Source organism: Phaenicophaeus curvirostris, chromosome 14 (genome assembly GCF_032191515.1).
Source record: "Phaenicophaeus curvirostris isolate KB17595 chromosome 14, BPBGC_Pcur_1.0, whole genome shotgun sequence".
Classification (NCBI taxonomy): Eukaryota; Metazoa; Chordata; class Aves; order Cuculiformes; family Cuculidae; genus Phaenicophaeus; species Phaenicophaeus curvirostris.
The window spans coordinates 11605271-11622658 of record NC_091405.1 but is presented as its reverse complement, the minus strand read 5'-3'; the positions used below and the strand labels follow the sequence as shown (position 1 = coordinate 11622658).

The following is a 17388-nucleotide window of genomic DNA, read 5'->3' as shown; positions in this document are numbered from 1 at the left end:
ACCACAATGTGCTTTTGCTTTGGCTGGTTTTTTAATGATTTCTGACATCCAAGATCTGGTGAGAAGTACTGGTGGGAGGTGGAGGGATGGACGCTTGGTCCTACCATGCTTTGTTTGGGGAACAGTAAGCAGCATTAATACCCTGTGCATCCGCAGAGCTTTAATTGCTGCTGTCACCGCAACATAGCAGCAAATGTGAGCTTGCAGTCATCCCTTTTTTCTCCCAAGTGACAAGGAGAACCAGAAAACAAAATTGTTCAACACCTGATCCTGCTTACAGCCTAATGAACCACCAATTAAGGTAAAAAAAAAAACAAACCCCAAGAAAAGCAAAAAGAAAGGTCTCCTGCCATTCCCTGCTGCCAGCTTTTGAGGGAGAACCTTTGCTTTCTTTCCATTCTGTATTTTTACGAAGTAATTAAAAGCACAGATGCTTGCCTGGACTTGCTTAGGGATGCAAAGGCAGCAAAGCTCACAGGCTTAGAAAAGCAACGAAAGAAAAAGATTAAAAAGATGGAACACGCAGCATCCTGGAGGTGTTCAAGGCTAGGTCTGGTGGGGCTTGGAACAGCCTGACCTAGTGGAAGGTGTCCCTGCCCATGACAGGGGGATTGCAGCTGGATGGGTTTTAATGTCCCTTTGGACTCAAACCATTCTATGATTCTGTAAGGAATGGGGAGCAGAGGGTGTTTGCGCTGGTATTTTCAAGAAAGTGAAAGTGGTGAGTTTAGGAGCAGCCTTGTGGTCTGCAGGGGCTGGTGGCAGCCATCCTGGCTTGCTAAGTTTCACTACTTCCCCCTCATTTCACCTCAAAACCCTCTGGCCGGAGGGGGTAAAAGTGGGGGGAGCAGAGGGGAAGGGGGTCCAGGAGAGGTGAGAGGGAGGCAGAGAGGAAGGGGAGAAGGGGGGCTTGAGTGGGGGGGGCAGAGGGGAAAGGGATCCAGAGGAGGTGGGGAGAGGCAGAGGAGAGGGGGGTAGAGAAGGTGGGGGGAGAGGAGGTGGGGGAGAAGCAGAGCGGATGGGGGTGCTTGAGAGGAGGGGGGATCCAGGGGAGGTGGAGGGGAGGCAGAGGGGAAGGGGGGGACTTGAGAGGAGGTAGTGGGGAAGGGGAGAAGGGGGGCTCTAGGGTGGGGGTGGGGGGCAGAGGGGAAAGGGATCCAGCAGAGGTGGGGAGAGGCAGAAGAGAGAGGGGGAGAGGAGGTAGGGGAGAGGCAGACAGGAAGGGGGGGCTTGAGAGGAGGTGGAGGGGAAGAGGGTCCAGAGGAGGAGAGGGGGAACAGATGGGGGGGGGGACGACAGGTAGAGAGGAGCATGGGGGGAGGCAGAGGGGAAGGGGGGGGCTTGAGAGGAGGTGGGGGGGAAGTAGAGGAAGGGGGAAACAGGTAGAGAGAAGGTGGGGAGAAGCAGAGGGGATGGAGGGCTCTAGGTGGGGTTGGGGGTGAGAGATGGGGGGGGGGGGGGTCAGAGGGGATGGGGGGGAGTCCAGGGGAGGTGGGGGGAAGGCAGAGGGGGAAGGGGGCTCGATGTAGCGAGGGGATGGGGGGTCTCTAGGGGACTGGGGGGGGGGGCAGAGCGGAGAGGGGCCGGCAGGGAGGAAGGCGGCGGCCGTTGCCAGGGCGGGGTTTGTCCCGCCGCGGGGCCGCAGGCCGGGCTGCCCTTGGTGGAGGCTGCGGGCCGTGCAGGGGGCCCGGGACACCCCCACATCCATCCCCGGTACAAGGTCTGCCCCCCCCCCCCGCCCTGCGCTGTCTGCTCCCCGCGGGTCAGCCTGACCGCCAGGAGGGGAAAGCAAAACCTCTCGGCCTCGCCGAGCTCTGAATAAGAATATAAACAAGCGGCGCGGTGGCCTTGGGGGCTGCTGGCTCAGCTGCAGGGCAGCCCCCCCCCCCCCCTCCTTCGAGGCTTCCAGGAGGATTCCTGGAGCTGCTTCCCAGCTGGCAGCACCCCAGGCGGGATGGAGGGCACGGCGTTTCATAGAATTATAGAATCACCAGGTTGGAAAAGGACCGTGGGGGTGCCCTGAGCGTGGGGATGTGGTGTATCCCCCGAGACAGGCTCCCCCCGTGCCCAGGGGACCCCGGGATGTGCAGCCGCTTCTTTCCTGTGCTCATCCTTTATTGTCACCGACGTGGGAATCGCGCTTGTGGCGGCCTCAGCCGTGCTCACGGGCTAAATCACCGTGGGCAGAGTCAGAGGGTTTCTGTGTTGCTGTATATCTGGGGTTTACCCCCGAATTCACCCCGGTGCTTTCGTTCCTGTAGTGCCTGGGAGGAGGCAGGATGGAGGTCCTGGAGGAGAAGGAAGAGGAGCAAAGAGAAGAAGAAGAGCTGAAGGGTTTGGAGGCCAGTGCTGAGCTCCAAGATGTGGAGACGAAGGTGTCTGGGGAGCAAGTCTGCATCCCAAGCGATGCATCGTAAGTCACACGTGTGCATCAGTTACTGGGATGGGCGCATGGGGAGGTTGTGCACCTGCAAATGGCACTTGCGCTCCCTCTGCATAGAGAGGGGAGTGAGAGAGCTTCTTGTACCTCGTGTGTTTGTCACATGTAGGAGTAGGCACATGTGAGTAAGACAAGATAACTCGCTTCATTGTACATTTATTCACTGCTGTATCATGACAATATATGAAGATCCTCTGAGCCTCTGGGTATGTGTCAGCTTGCCATCACTCCAGAGGAGCTTGGCTATGTCAAAACCATGTCCTTGGATATGATCCTCATTTTTTTCCCTGGAAATGGGGAGTCTTTACCTGAATTGCTTCCAGCTTGTTACCCATGCCTCTCTGCCTCCATCTGCCCCAGAAGTGATTTTGACTGGAGCGCTATTGACACATCCCAGTTCCCGTCCTCGTACAAGACGAATTCCCTGAAGGAAAAGAAGCTCCTGCAGATGGCTGACCATTTCCTCAAGCAGTACACTTACCTTTACCCTGAACGCAACCCGCTCTTCCTCTATCCGGTCAACGAGTGTGGTGTGCAGGTATGGGATGGTGTGGGGCTGGGCCATGGCACAGGGGGCATTCAACTTCCATAGTGCCACTTGTTGGGGAAAGACCGCAGCCCTTCCTGCCCTCCCTGCTGCCCAAAGGGAACGGGAACCTGCTTGCTGTGCCCCAAGTACCTGGATCAGGCACACAGCACCCAGGGAACACCCCAGCTGTCCATATCCACAAGCACGTTGTACCACACACACAGTGGTGGTGCCATGTAGGCTGCAGGAAGCTTGCGGCACTGCAGCATAACACTTAAGAAACAGGAAAGACAACATAAAGGGAAGTAAAAGAAACCCATTAATTAGATAAGGCTCAGGTTTAGTCATAGATATGGAGTCTGGATGTAGAGTTAGGTCTTATTCTGAACTTCCCAGAAGTTACAAGGAAGGAAGTAAATGTGGAAGTTTGTGGTCTGGTTTTGTTTAGGACTGGGCTCAAGCTGCGCAACTGTTGTCTAGATCTGGACCTGATGCTCCCCCAGGCATTTAGGATTGCTACTTTGGACCAGCTTTCTCAAAATTCTAATATATCATACAAATGCAAGACAAAAATGCTGGAGGATGTAAAAGCTGGGAAGGGCAGTAGCTATTTGTCTTGCTTGAAAACTAAGAGAAGAACTAGCTAGCATCTGTAATGTGTCTAAGATGAGCTTGAAGTGTTTGCCACAGACATGTAGAAGGCCTCTCAACCCTATGAGATTTTTATCTGAGAACAGGTGAGGAGAGTTACTGATGCTGTTGATATGGCCTAAGGTGGTCCTGAACGTGAGTTGCAGCATCCTGAGGTGGTCCGAGGCCGGCTTTGGACAGGAGACTCTGTCAGGCATCTGTTGGCTGATCAAAGTTCTGTTAGAATCATGAAATTGTTTTTGAAATTGAATTGAAAAGACCTTTAAGATGATAGCCTAACTTAGCCTCTTGTTGCCCTACAGAAGTTTGTGAGCACAACCGTGAGGCCAACACTGGTGCCTTATGTAGAGCTGTACAGTTGGGACGGCTGTGCCAGCTTTGTCTCCGATTACCTCGCCATGGAGCCCCTCAAATCCCCTATCACACCGGTAAGAAAGGGACTGCAGTCCCATCAGAAACAGTCCCACAACGGAGGTGATGGAAGGGCCTCTCAGCAAGATACAATGTAGGAACCCCAGTGGCTGGGATTAAGAAGGTCTTTGACCCCTCCATCAGTCCCTCACTACTTAGGCAACCCCCTGACATTGCCAGGCCCTATGCACTCTGTTTGGACCTGTAATCCTGCAATACAGTGTTGTACCTGTTGAGCAATTAAGCACCATTTCTAAAAGATTGTGCATGACCCTGCTCTCAGTCCCCCCGATAACCAGCTGGTCTGCTGTGGGTTGCAGTTGCAGACAAGCTTCCCCTCCGAAGACCAAGATGCCTTGGAACAAAGGAACACATAAAGCCTAAGGGATGATGCTTGACATCAGTGACCAGTTATCTGGGCCTTTATACTCCTGTATTTCTGTCCCACTTTGGGGGATGTTTTGGGGTGGCCTGAAGGGAGTTTTCTAGGCTGGTAAGAAGGGATGATGCCAGAGTTGGGGTACATTCTTGGTTGGTGTGAATGAACTAAGGCAAAGGGAGGCACCCTGTTTGCTAGCAAGGACTGCTGATGCCCTGCAGAGAGCCCCAAAGGAGGTACACCAAGTCTGTGTTGACTGAGTGTGTCCCATGAGTCCCAGGATCTCAAGAAGAATTTGCACTTTGCAACTACAGAGAATGTATCCCCATTTAGCAGACGGAGACTGTCTTGATCACCCAAGGTGATGTCTGAGATCTGGGAGCTGTCTGTCTGTATTGAGCCTCTCTATATGCAGTACGTGCATATTGATCCCTTTGCTTGGTTACTGATCAGGGCCAGAAGGGAATATGTTCTCTCTTCTAAATTATAATCTAGCTTACGTGTCTTTTGCTTTGAAATGCTACAGACAAACTAGCTAGAGATGGAGGTAAACCACATTCCTTGTGGTTAGCATTAGATTTTCAGAAGTTTGGCAAGCTTGTTCTGCCCATCTTTTCTGATGGTTGAATTTGTCACTAGATTTGGGGTCAGAATTTCCCCAGATCACTTTGGCGAGGACTTTTGGGGTCTATGGCTTGTATAGGAATTTTATATATCAGCTTCTATGTGGATGCAGAGACCAGGGATATGGGCAATGCCCTCTCCTGCCCTCTGCCCAGTGCATGTTTCAGCTTCACATGGTAAGCACTAAGAACATGCACGTCTCTTTTTTTTTTTCCAAGCCCAGTTCACTCTATTCCCCAACCACCATCCTGAAATACCAGAGAGGGAACTGCTTTGACTTCAGTGTGCTGCTGTGCTCCCTGCTGATCGGGGCCGGGTATGATGCCTACTGCGTGCATGGATATGCCACCCGAGAGATGTGCACCCTGGACGAGACTCTGGAGCTGTGCCCACTGCTCAGGAAGCCACAGGACGTGAGACCTGCAGTGAGTGGGCAAGGAGGAGCCAAGTGTGCATGCTCAGCCTGTTCATTTCCAGCGATCTCCAGAGCTGAGCTAGGGGGAACAGCTTCAGGTCCACACAGGGGTTACAGCCTGTACCAAATAGGAACCTCACCAAAGGGATCTTTTGAGTGATTTTCCACAATTCCTTAAGAGGCCTTTTTGGCTTTGCTGATTTCCTGCTAACCAGATCCAAAATGGCAAACTGCCAAGGGTTGGGAACTGGGAAGTACCTGTAAAGCTCTACATTTTCTCCCTTCTCTTGATCTCTGATGGGTTTCACAGCAATGCCCTGTTTTTGTGGAGGCAGGTGCCAAAAGAGGAGATGAAGAAGTCTAGCAAGTATACAGTTAAGCCTCCACTGGACCTGCAATACCAGTCTGAGCTTCAGCAGGAGGCCCAGAAGAAGGCAGAAACTGAAGCTGTTCAAAAGAGCAAGGAAACAGAAGAGAAGATCATGGTGAGTTAGCAAGGTCCGCCTCATTGTAACCTCCAGGAGAAAGAGCTGAGACACAGGTGATGGCTGACCAAAGAAAGGAGGTCACCACTCCCTGCCATGAAGTATGACACAACTCTGATTATGGCCATGAGCGCTTGGCCTCAGGGAACACAGTGTGTTCTGGCACAGGCAGATGTACAGGTTATGTACTACATCACTATTCTGAAGAGTATAAGGGCCTGGAGATCTTTAGAAGTAGGCAGAGGAGAGAATAGAATTGCTGTTGGGTTGGACTAAAGTGGTAGTAAAATGGCAATAATTACTGCTCTGTCTCTGTGCTGCAGGAAGTGGAAAAGCCTGAGCGTGACCCTTTGCATGGCTTACGAGTACATGCATGGGTTTTGGTTCTGTCTGGGAAGAGGGATGTTCCCAAGACCTTCTTCATCAACCCCTTCACGGGAAGGAGCCACAGCACCACAGATGAGCACTTCCTTGGGATCGAGAGTGTCTGGAACCACAGGAACTACTGGGTGAACAAGCAGGACTGCTGGAATGGCTGCAAGGTAATGAGCCCTTAAGCACCCTGTCCCTGGGAGGGACAGTTGGCCTCACCTGAGTCCTGGGGAAGCCCAAGATCAGTGGTGATTCCAGCTGCCGTTTACCATTCCCTGTGTTGTCTCTGGTCATGTTGCAGTGATTACATAGCCTCTGGAACCACTCCAGAACATCCCAGACCCTAAGCTAGCAAATAGATGATGCTCACCTATTAAGCCCCTACAGTGCTAGAATATCAGCTTTTAAGGCTGGCTGGACACCCATTCTTTCAAACAACAGCTTTTAAGGCAGAGAATGTTTTGAACCTATCAAGCATGGCTCAGGGCAGGAAAGACCTTGATCAGGCTCTTCTCGCACCTTAGCTACTTCCCATCTGATATAAAGTCTGGGAGGAGAGGGTTTGAGTTAGAGCCACTTTAGGTGTGTGTGGATGACCCTGGGGACATGCATGGCAGAAGCATGTCCAGCAGCTTCTCATCTGAGTGCAGAAGCACCATGAGGAAAGGGGTCTGCAGCCCTCCAGGGACAGGGCGGTCTTCAGGGTCCCACCAGCCAGTCAAGAGTCTCACGAACACACATCATTGAGATCCAGTCTGTCTAGAGTCCTTTAACTCTCTGATACCCAGCCAGGTCCAGAGCACCACAGACATGCAGAAACAGCGTTCAGATTAGCGTTGGGCCCTTGAGACTGACCTGTAGTTAAGTGTTTTTCCTCTGTATGGCCTAGGATCTCACCTTTGACTTGGGTGATGCTGTCTGCTGGGAAATTATGCTTTCAGAAAGCAACGAGCCTCTTCAGCTGCTCCCAGGTGCTGAGGAGAATGAGGATTTATCTGACAGGGACATTGATGATCTGGTGAGTGACCTAAATGATGGCTCTTGTGCAGTCGGGATGCTGTATCAAGCTGGTGTGTTGGACACCCACACATATCTGCCTACCTGCTGCCCTCTCCAGGTCAGGTCAATATTGCTCTCGCTAGGTTTTGGTTGGCACTTAGATTCCTTCTGAATCTTGAATAGTTCTGATGTTTTTTTAGAAGCAGGACCCCAAGTGGTACTTCTAGTGTCCTAAGTGTCTGGGGATCTCTGTAAGCCTCCAGTGCATTGACCTTTAGGATAAAATAGTTTAAAAACACAAAAATCCGCACTGAAATGTTTCTGGATGTTCTTTCTCTGCCAGTCAGTACTCTGTTCTCCTAGTGACTAGGTGGAGTTGCCAACCAAATGTAGAAATAATGTATATACTCTCATATACCAAAAAATGCTGTGTGCTGGAAGAAAAAATAGTATATTTTTCTGGTGGGAGAACACAGCATAATAAAGCAGTCATTGCACCAGCACAGCAGGACTGAGGAAAGCCAATAACAGAAGCTGCCAAAAATGCCAATTTTTGCTTCTGTTTCAGGTGGAAGAGAAGAAGTTATACATGAGTTTTGACATGCCGCTATCATGGGTAGCCTTAATTCAGATATCTCCCAGGGGTACGTATTCGTCCTTTTCTGCCCCTCCCGTTAACCTTTTAGTGGATTTGGGATGTTTATCTCTTTCAAAAGTTCTTCCTTCAGGACGGACACAGTACAGCAGTGAAGTACAGTATGTGAATCTCCTCCTAGGTGGGACCCCCCTGCAGACGCGCGCACACACACACACACACACACACACACACGATTTTGCCTGGGATGTACTTTCTGTTACCCTTATGCACAAGGTACTGCCCCTGCATTGTCAAACGTCTGCTTTGGGAGAGAAAAGACTTAGTATACCAACTTAAAAGCACAACAGTCAGGGTCTAAACAGCTTTACTGGCAGCTGAATGCAGTCAAGAAATATGTGATCTTGCTTGGGTCATGATTTTCTTCCTCTTGAATTCTTTTTCCTTGAGCTGAGTACAAGGGAATTGATTTTTCTGGCACCTCTCTTTTCCACTGCAGAGTTGGAGACCCGCTATTTCCAGGGAAGGAAGGTGATCCTGTACAAGAAAGCAAAACTGGAGAAATGGGCACCGAACCTGAATGGAAATGGGCTGGTGAAACGCCTCACCATCTATGCAGACCTAGACCGTAAGAGGGATGGGTGAACAGATTCAACACACTGAGCAAATGCCCTTGGGTGTGCTGAAGGGAAGGGGGAGGCAGTCCCCTTTCTGCCATAGTCTTTTGTACTTTCTCATTCTCCTTTCACACTTGTGAGGGACTTACCTAGCACATTTTCAAACACTTCATGCTCGCTGTCTGTCAAGCCCTGGAACTATCCAGCACTGCTAGGAGTTCCTGCAAGAGTTTGAATCTGTTTCATATCCCAGCAATGAGGCTGTTAGTGTCACAGGTCAGCTGCTTGGATTTTCAGTCTTCCGAGAAATGGAAGACTGGTTTTATCTGATCCAATAGTACCTCTATTCCCATTGCTATTGACAGAAGCCATAGAAAGGGGCAGCTACGGACTGTGGATATTTCTGTACGCTGCAGCATTATTCCTCAACAGTGAGTCCAAGAAACTGTGCAGATTCTTAACTGGACATACAGCGTCCAGTCCTCAGCCCTCTTGGACAGTGTAATGCCCCTATCTCATTTCCTTTCACTCCAGACACTATCATTAAGTATTTGGGATGGAATTTCTCTTGCCTAACTGTAGCCATCCACTGTGCCACTTTCTCCCCATGAAATGTTTGCTTTAGTTCTTGTTGACAGGATTAAACCTTCTTCAGTGTAATTCATCTACTCAAACATAGGGTAGGATTCATCTATAGAATGCCCATACCCAGGGCCAATTCCAGCAACTATACGATGTCTGCTGTGCTTGCACAGACACTGAAAGCTCATCAGATGAATCTTGGCACCTCCAACAGAGGGTTGTATGTTTTTGAAATAGTTTTGTCTCCTGCCAGGTACTGAAGTAGTGGAGGTAAGGGAGTGGTTCAAAAACCGAGAAGACATGTTGGATATGAGACAAGTGAATAAACAAACACAGCTGACCACAGACTACTTCAGCCCAGGACATCTCTTTCATCTTAAAGGTATTCCAGCTCATCTGGGTAGATGCTGCAGCTGGTGGGACTTCATGTGAATCCCTTCTAGCAGTGGCAAAAGCCCACGGCTGGGGAGGCTGCAAACTTCTAGGGTAATTCGTCTAGATAAAAAACATGCTCTCCATTGCAGAGTAGAGGACTGAGTGGGTGGCTTCCAGTCCTGGACAGTACTCCCTCCCAGAACAGAATTAAAATACATACCTGTATAGGATGATGTAATTTACATTTATCAGCAGAGGTAGTAGAAACTTTCTCCTCAGGATTATGTTTGGTCTCTGTGTTGTGCAGCTCGGGGAGAGAAAGTCCTGCATCAGATCTGTTGCTAAAGCAGCAGTTCACCTCAAGAGGCTGCGTCCATTCCTGGTTTGGGACCAGCAGGGTCCAGGCTCCACTTCAAGACTGTCTTGCTGTGTGAGCAAGGCAGTGGCCCTGCAAAGCTGTCCTACTGTCCTTAGGACGTGGCATATACATACACAGCAGGGAGGAGATAACGTCCCCATCCTACGCTTTTACATGCATTTGAGTTATTGGCTGCTGAAGAAAATGAGACTTCATTCGGACACGCTTTGTGTTCAATATTATGTTTGCTCACTCTGAAAATGTATGCAATCTCTCTTGCACCCCTAGCTCATACCTATACATTGCTGGAACCAGAGACTGAGCATACGATGGAGTTTTACAATGAGGCGCGAGCTGATGACCTCCAGAAACGTGTTGAAAATGCTACTGAGATAATAGAATACTTCGTGGGGCGGGATGACTTCCTGCACACCCGGCACGCAGAGTTTGGCAAAAGTGGCGAAGAAACACACTTGGCTGGCACCAGAGCTGGCACCCGCTCCCGGCCCATAGTGGTACGGCCAAGGCGGGAACAAAAAAAAATAATCTGTCTTTGTTATATTTATACTATGCAAAATATACTGCCTAGGGGTTTAGGTTCATTTGCAGTGGGCATAGCCAAGACAAAACTCCAGATGAGATGTCCAAACCTTGCTCAGTTGCTTTGTCTCACAGTTGCTTGACTGACAGAGAGCTGCAGTGTGACCAGTTGTCACAAAACTGCATTGAGCAGCTTGAATGAAACTAGGAAACTACGACTCGGAAAATGTGTGTCAGAGGAAAGAAAAAATCTTGACAATGATTTTGGAATGAAATTTTCACAAGACTCAAAACTAATCAAATGATGCTGTGTTTTGACCCCAAACTAGTGACATTTTAGATTCCTGATTAAGTGTCCCACCACTCTGATTTCTTACTAGTAAGAAATCTACCTCTTCCTCTAGCCAGGTCTGATTTGTAGAACAGAAGAGATCGGACATTCAACATCTGGCAGCGCAGCTCAGACGCTTCACCTGCCTCTGAACCAGCGTGCTCCTTTTTCCTTCCCTGTGCTGGGGAACGTGGGAAACTGTTGTGCTCCAAAATACCTTGCTTCTTGCAGTTCCCTCAGGCAGGGATGTATCTCAAGCTGACTTTGAGCTTGGAAAGCATACTGAACTCCACAAATAGGAGAATTCTGTATTGCTTTAAGCAGCTTTGTGCTTTTTTTGTCAGGCAGAGGAAACAACAGTAGGACCATGGGCCAAGAAATACCGTTGTAGTCTGGGCATAAAAGCCCGGTTTTTACCCAGCTCTGTAAATCTTGCCATTTTTCTGTGTTATATAACATGCTTCCATCTCTCTCTCTTTTCATCCCTTATTAGCAAATAAAGGAGTGTTTCCACAGAAACCTAGAAAAGCCTGCTGATGAAGATGTAGCAGAATGCATCTTTCTGCTCACAGAGCAAAAGATCCATCTGAGATATCACCTCAAGGATGAATGCTTTACTGCCTCAACAAAGGATTTATTCAAAGCAGTAAGGGATAGGAAAGCAAAGTCAATGACCACAACTCCAAAAATATGTATCTCATACCAGGTATGGTGAAAAACTATTTGCATCTTGAAGTTTTTCTAGATGACAAAACACAAAGGGAAGGTCAAATATCAGTGGAAGAACTACAAGCTTGACATATTCCATGTTGCACCTTTGCTCCATCTACACTCCTACCTCACAGACAGCCTCCAGGCTAACACAAATGGCCCTCGAGATGCACTACACTGCTGGAAGTGACTGGGCACGCAGGATATAGCGTAGTGTGAAACGCTTGCTCTAGCCATGCCTGAGGTTATCTTCCCAGATTTTGTCATCTGACAGTGCAGACACAGCCACTGGGATCTTGCAAGATGCCAGTTCAGCAGCTGTTGGGTTCAGTCCTGCAGATTCACGGCATGGAAGCTGAAATGTCCTCTGCTGTTCTGTCTTGAACAAGAGAGAACAGCAGAGAAGCAGAAACAGATATCCTGGCTTCCAACTCCAGTTCTGCCATGGACTTCTTGGGTTATGTTGTTGCTTAAATCTCCCAGCAGTTACCCTGCAGCTGCAGAGCAAGATGCTGAGGCTTAATGCATTGCTGATAAATTGATAGATGCATACATAGATACATAAATACATAGCCAGCCAGACTTAAATAAATGAGATTAAAAAAAAAAAAAGTGGAGTGCTGTCATTAAGCCGTATGCTCTCATTCTGGGGAGTGTGTCACTCCACTAACATTGATGCAAGACGCTAATCAGCAGAATTCTGCCAGTAAATTCTGCAGTGATGCTGCACAATTACGCTTAGGAAAATTGAAAAGAGATTGCAAATACAGAGTTGGTGGCATTTTTTTAAAGTTTCTAATTTCCAGAGCGCTGTCCTTTCCTCTCTAACCCTGCAAAAGTGGTTCCAACCAAATAACAGCAGCATCAGTAAAGTGCAAGACATGCCACCTGGCTCACATTACTGATGGATTCAAAACTGAAATGAAATCTAATAAACTTTTGACCACGTGTTAGATGTTTCAGTGGTGGAAACCAGTGTCACTATATTGACTACAGCAGAATTGTGCCAGTTTCTCTTAGCAGAGTACCTGGTCCTGTGCACCCAGAGAGTGCTGTTGTGTTTCACTGCCTAATCTGCTTCCAGGCAGGGTCTTCTGAGAAAGAGGAGAAGCTGCTCCACAACTACAAATTGTTGCAGAATCTAACCACTGAAGAGAAGTGGCTGAAGCGAAAAGTCAGGCAATCTGAAGCAGAGGTAACGGGGAGGAGTTGTTCAAAGTTGGTCAAGCATGGAAATGGTTTCAGCTGACTGGTTGCCAAAGCATCCTCAGCATAAACTGTGATAAAAAGAAAATTCTGGTGGCACAAAGCTGATCTCCATGCTGAGTTATCAAGCTTGCAACCCAGTCATTGTTCAGTAGAGACGTAGCTTTAATGTATTTATGGAGAGTCACTCACTTTCCAGCTCCTGCTCTTCATTCTCTGGGAGGAAGGTGGTTTCAGAGAGCAAATTAATTGGAGCATCTAGAAACGTATCTGCCCTTTGTCTGGGCATGAAAGCAAAGAGAGGGGATATTGTATGTCATGTTGAATCCAGTTGCTAGGCGTTTCCAGGAAGTCCTTTCCAAAACACTGAAGTGACTTTCTGTGGGAGAAACTGTAGAGAAATACTTCATAAAATACATTGCTTGTACTGCTAATCACACTGTGACTGGTGTAACAAATCAATGTTCTTAGGAGTCTTTGTAATTACTTCATGATAAATACAACCATTCTAACAGATGGAGGCAAAGCTATTGGATTTTATTATTTATTTTTATGGTTTTGTGAGGAAGAGGAACCATGGAGGAGCTGGAGGGGAATGCTCAGCTATATTGCCACAGAATACTAGGAACAATTAAGAACAAGATTGCAAAAGTCCTTTTTTTTTTTTTTTTTGTAGAAATGTGAAACTGGTTCACTGTGACCTCATGAAATACCTTGCCAAACTTCTCAGTCTTGATGTATTAACAGTTAAAGTATTCACATTGCTTGTGCTGCATATCCCGTTAAGACAAAGAAATAAGGCAAAGCTGTCAGTGTAATTTCTAAAGTACTGCCAAGACTGACTCCAGGAGAGTTTTCTTAACATATTATATCAATAATTGTGTTCAAGAATTTCATACAAAGCAGCAATCTAAAAATAAGACGACTATCAGCTTTATCTGTCAGCAGGATATTAACTTATTTGTATAGATCTTCTATATTTAACCTTATGCTACGGTTCTGGTATGCAGAACCTGCCCTGTTAACAGGTCAAGCATGCAAAAGTTCTGTCATTTTGTGGGAAAGCTGAGGGGTCTTTCTTCTGATTTTTTTGGAAGGTGTTAAATATTTTGAAGATCCGTAAGAATGAAGAAATGGCTGTTCAATTGTCAGCGTCAAATTATGATACAGAGACAGATGAAGAGAGAAGACAAGAGCATGAAGCCATGGTGGGTAGACTTTATTAATCCCAGTATCTATTACATGCATATAAAGAAATCTAGAATAAGCTTGTTCAATCTGAGGAATTGTCTCTGAAGAGCTTTTTGTATTGTTAAAATATACTGGGCCAAATCCCTAGCAGGTGTAAGTTGGCACAGCTTCTGCTAATCTCCTGTGAAAACACAAAATGATCATGCTATGGCCTTCTGACTCTCTGGAAAAACTTGCGTTGTGGAGAAAGACTATTGGTTTATTTGTTCAGCCAATAAAGAAAATAATTAACAAGGATTAGTTGATAATAGGGATTATGGGGGGAGTAAAGTAGGATAATTGATTCCAAGCTGCATCATTCTAGCCAGGGCTCATTTTGTTAGGCAAATACATGCTTCCTTGTGTGATACAAAGCAGTTCTTTTCTTCATTTTCATTATTATTTGCAAAGCCAGTTAAGTTCCAGGATATCTACTGAGGAATCAATAACTTACAAATATTCTGAACAAATAGAAAAGATTCAAGAATAATTACTTGCAATTTTTCAAGATCTCCAATATGCTTCTTGTGTATGGCTTTTAGACTGAGGTTTCCTGAATAAAGAGGTTTAAAAGGTGATATTATATATATTATATATATATATATTATATTTGGCATGAAACACATGCAGGTGCAGGGATGCAAGAACCAGCTATTATCTGCCATCCTACAAGCTGATATCACTAAAAATACCCTGTCTTAATCTCTTAATGGCCAAATACAAATGCACTTTGTAGAGCCCTTCTTGCACCTCAGCAGATGACATATTTTTTGTAAGACGTGTCTCTACAATCAAGGAAATTAGGAGAAATATTAAAAAGGACAATAGAAAATAAGCTACAGAGTAAAACAATGCATTGGGAAAGGGTTGGTATGCAAAGCTAATGCAAAGGAATAGTTTTGATTATTAAACATTATTTTTTCCCTGGAGGGGGAGTTTTGGCCTTTGGTTTAATTTTGCCTTATCACAAGGTGTTTGGGGGAAAGGGGGAAATGGGACAATGACTCTCTCTGTCCTTTCCTCTCCAGAAGAGCACAAAAGAGGAACCGGATATGGATTACCTGGCACCTTTTCTTATTCAACTTGGCTACAAAGGGAAAATGACTAAAGAGCAGGCCCTGCACATCAGAGATGAGTGCCTAGCTGCTTATAAGCGTCGTCTCCTTAATAAAGTTAAAATCATCCAGGCTCGCTATGAAAAGGTATTCCCAGCCTTGCTCCAGGAAGAGCATGTTATTGGAGTCTCTTCTGCACTGGCAGGGGGTAACACACATCTCACTGTGACAGCAAGCAAGAAACAAACCTCCTTTGATTACTTTAAGAGTGCCGTAAAAATGCCTGTATATATATATTTTTTTTTGTTGTCAGCATGTCAGATCAAAGAACAAAACAGCACCAGGGTGAAATTTAATCCCTATCTTCATCAGAGTTGATTTGGTTGTCCAGTGCTTCTTGACTATGGTGAGGCAACGCATTCAGGTTTTGCTGCCTCTCACTATTCCACGTTTTGATTTCCTTTTTTTTCTTGTTCTGTGAGACCTCACCTCAAACTTATTGCCTCCCGTGAAAAGAAACCACCTCCAGTTCGTGGGTTTTTTTCATCCCAGCTCCCTGATCAGAGTTGCAGTTCTGTGTGCCTTTGCTCCTTGCTGTCCTCTGTTACCCTGACTCCTGGGTGTTTGGTCCCCCAACAGGCGGTGGAAGAGCTGCGAGAGAAGGAGCAGTGGTTTCAGGAAAACCAGAGTCGGCTCAGCGCAGAGGAGGAGGAGGACTTCCTTGCCTATTGCTCTGAAGCCATGTTTCGTATCCGCATTACAGTGCAGAGGCTGAACAGGTAGTGGGAATGACTGCCTGAGCACAGTGCCCGGGGGGGCTGCAAGTCAGCCCCTCAGCAGCTCAGCTGCAGCTGCTCTGTAAAACACTCAACTCCCTGTCTCACTGCCATTTTCCTTTGATATCCCCCTTGTTCTAGCTATAAGCAGATGGCACCACAGAAATACTTTGCTTTTCAAGAGAAGCTGCACATGGATCCTCGCCTGGCTGAGCACCTCGGTCATGCCTGATTTCTTTATTCTTTTGCACCAGACACTGGAAATCAGGGCTGAAGCCTGTTAGCTGCAGCCTGAAAAAAATGTGGAAAGGTTTATCTACTTGCCTGCAGTAAATCTTTCATTATCATCACATTCGTGGAGATTTTAACTGAACTTGTAGCATTCCACTGTCTTTTTTTTTCTCTCTTCTATTTTGAGGCCAATCTACCATTACACCAAGAGACTGTAAGAAGGCAAATTGTCTTCCCATGCAATTCCATCATGATTGAGACTAAGTCTGAAGGAGACCTTACATTTAAGGTCTGTTTTAGAAGTTGCTACACATTACACACACTGAATTGCAGAGCTTTTCTTCCTCAAACCTGCTGACATCTGGAGCAGGATTACTTGGGAATACTGGTTCTTTTCCGACATGATATTTTAACAAATTTATAATTTAGTTTTAGAAGTAGCACATGGGAAGATTTTAAACTTGTGAGCTACCAATAAATATAGGAATTCTTTGACCTCATCTAGAACTCTGTTAGCTACAAAACCCAGCAAAGACTAATACTCAAATTGACAGACTTTGGATTTTAACATGTTTATTTTTCTCTTTGAATGTCTCCACTCACAGTTTACAGATACTGGTAGACAGTGTAAAAAGGCATTCCAAATCCAAAAGGCATTCCAAATCCAAGAAGTTTTAAGTAATCAATTATTTTAATAATCATCCCCGAGATCTACAAATGGAAGTTGGTATGTGTGTGCCCTGTATTGGTATTTGTGGAAGTCCCTGAATCCGATGTCACCTCTAGTACATTAGGTACCATGGACATCTATGGTGGCTCCGCCTGCGGTTCCCAACAGCTACAGTCTTCAAGGAACAGCCTCTAAAAATCACCACTTTCAATGAAGATGATACCAACCACCGCTGGGGGAAGGCGGAAATATGTTTCACTGTGATACAGCAGAATAAGGGACATTACACCCAAAATACAACATGAACCAGACCAGATTAATCTTCTTGTTTTCTGGTAGCTGTCCATTTTACTTGTTACAGAGAACCCTCCCCCCTGCACCAACTGTCTATTTTGTAACAGAATAATTCTGTCTTGCATTGTTTCTCTTACATTTTAAGAGGTGAATGCAACGTTAAACTGAAAGCCACCATTAGGTCATTACACCTAATCTGAATATCCTAGGTCATCAAAACATACCAAATTACCCTTATAGAGAGCCCATTAATTTAGATCTCACTGGAAGGATGCATTCCATTTTTGGGCTCAGAAATGGAAAGCATTCAGCATCTGTTGTGGGAGACAGTTGCAGCGTTTGACACCTATCACAGCAAATTCCTAAGCTGCTTCTGCCTCCCAGCTCCCAGTTTTGCAGCTCAGAGACATTTCATGGCAGCACATCATGTTCCAAGCCATTAAACAGCAGCGGCAGCCTATTCCAAACCAACTCACCGCTTCTGATGGCTCTGAATCCCTCTACCAACCTTT

General features: G+C 46.6%; 1 protein-coding gene and 1 long non-coding RNA gene across 2 annotated transcripts; one reads left to right on the top strand and one right to left on the bottom strand.

Moving 5' to 3' along the window:
* Nucleotides 1–1643: 1643 nt before the first annotated feature.
* DRC7 (dynein regulatory complex subunit 7) lies at nt 1644–16301 on the top strand. Its single transcript, XM_069868414.1, has 18 exons — nt 1644–1713; nt 2262–2413; nt 2801–2978; nt 3923–4048; nt 5253–5447; nt 5785–5934; nt 6258–6476; nt 7196–7324; nt 7874–7949; nt 8400–8528; nt 9353–9481; nt 10121–10347; nt 11197–11409; nt 12499–12609; nt 13718–13828; nt 14879–15052; nt 15545–15684; nt 15823–16301. Exons 2-18 carry the CDS (start codon nt 2280–2282, stop codon nt 15911–15913), a joined length of 2532 nt encoding a protein of 843 aa, XP_069724515.1. The 5' UTR covers nt 1644–1713; nt 2262–2279; the 3' UTR covers nt 15914–16301.
* LOC138726603 (uncharacterized) lies at nt 14206–16807 on the bottom strand. The gene is made up of 3 exons (XR_011338457.1): nt 16702–16807; nt 15851–15972; nt 14206–14311 (listed from the first exon to the last, which is right to left on the bottom strand). It is a non-coding gene; the product is annotated as an uncharacterized lncRNA (long non-coding RNA).
* Between the last annotated feature and the right edge of the window lie 581 nt (nt 16808–17388).

What these genes read in the sequence shown, in the direction of transcription:
- DRC7 (XM_069868414.1), top strand. Translation starts at nt 2,280, where the DNA reads ATGGAGGTCCTGGAGGAGAAGGAAGAGGAGCAAAGAGAAGAAGAAGAG. An exon ending in TCAACGAGTGTGGTGTGCAG is followed by an intron (nt 2,979 to 3,922) that starts GTATGGGATGGT and finishes GTTGCCCTACAG; the next exon opens with AAGTTTGTGAGCACAACCGT. An exon ending in ACTGCTGGAATGGCTGCAAG is followed by an intron (nt 6,477 to 7,195) that starts GTAATGAGCCCT and finishes TGTATGGCCTAG; the next exon opens with GATCTCACCTTTGACTTGGG.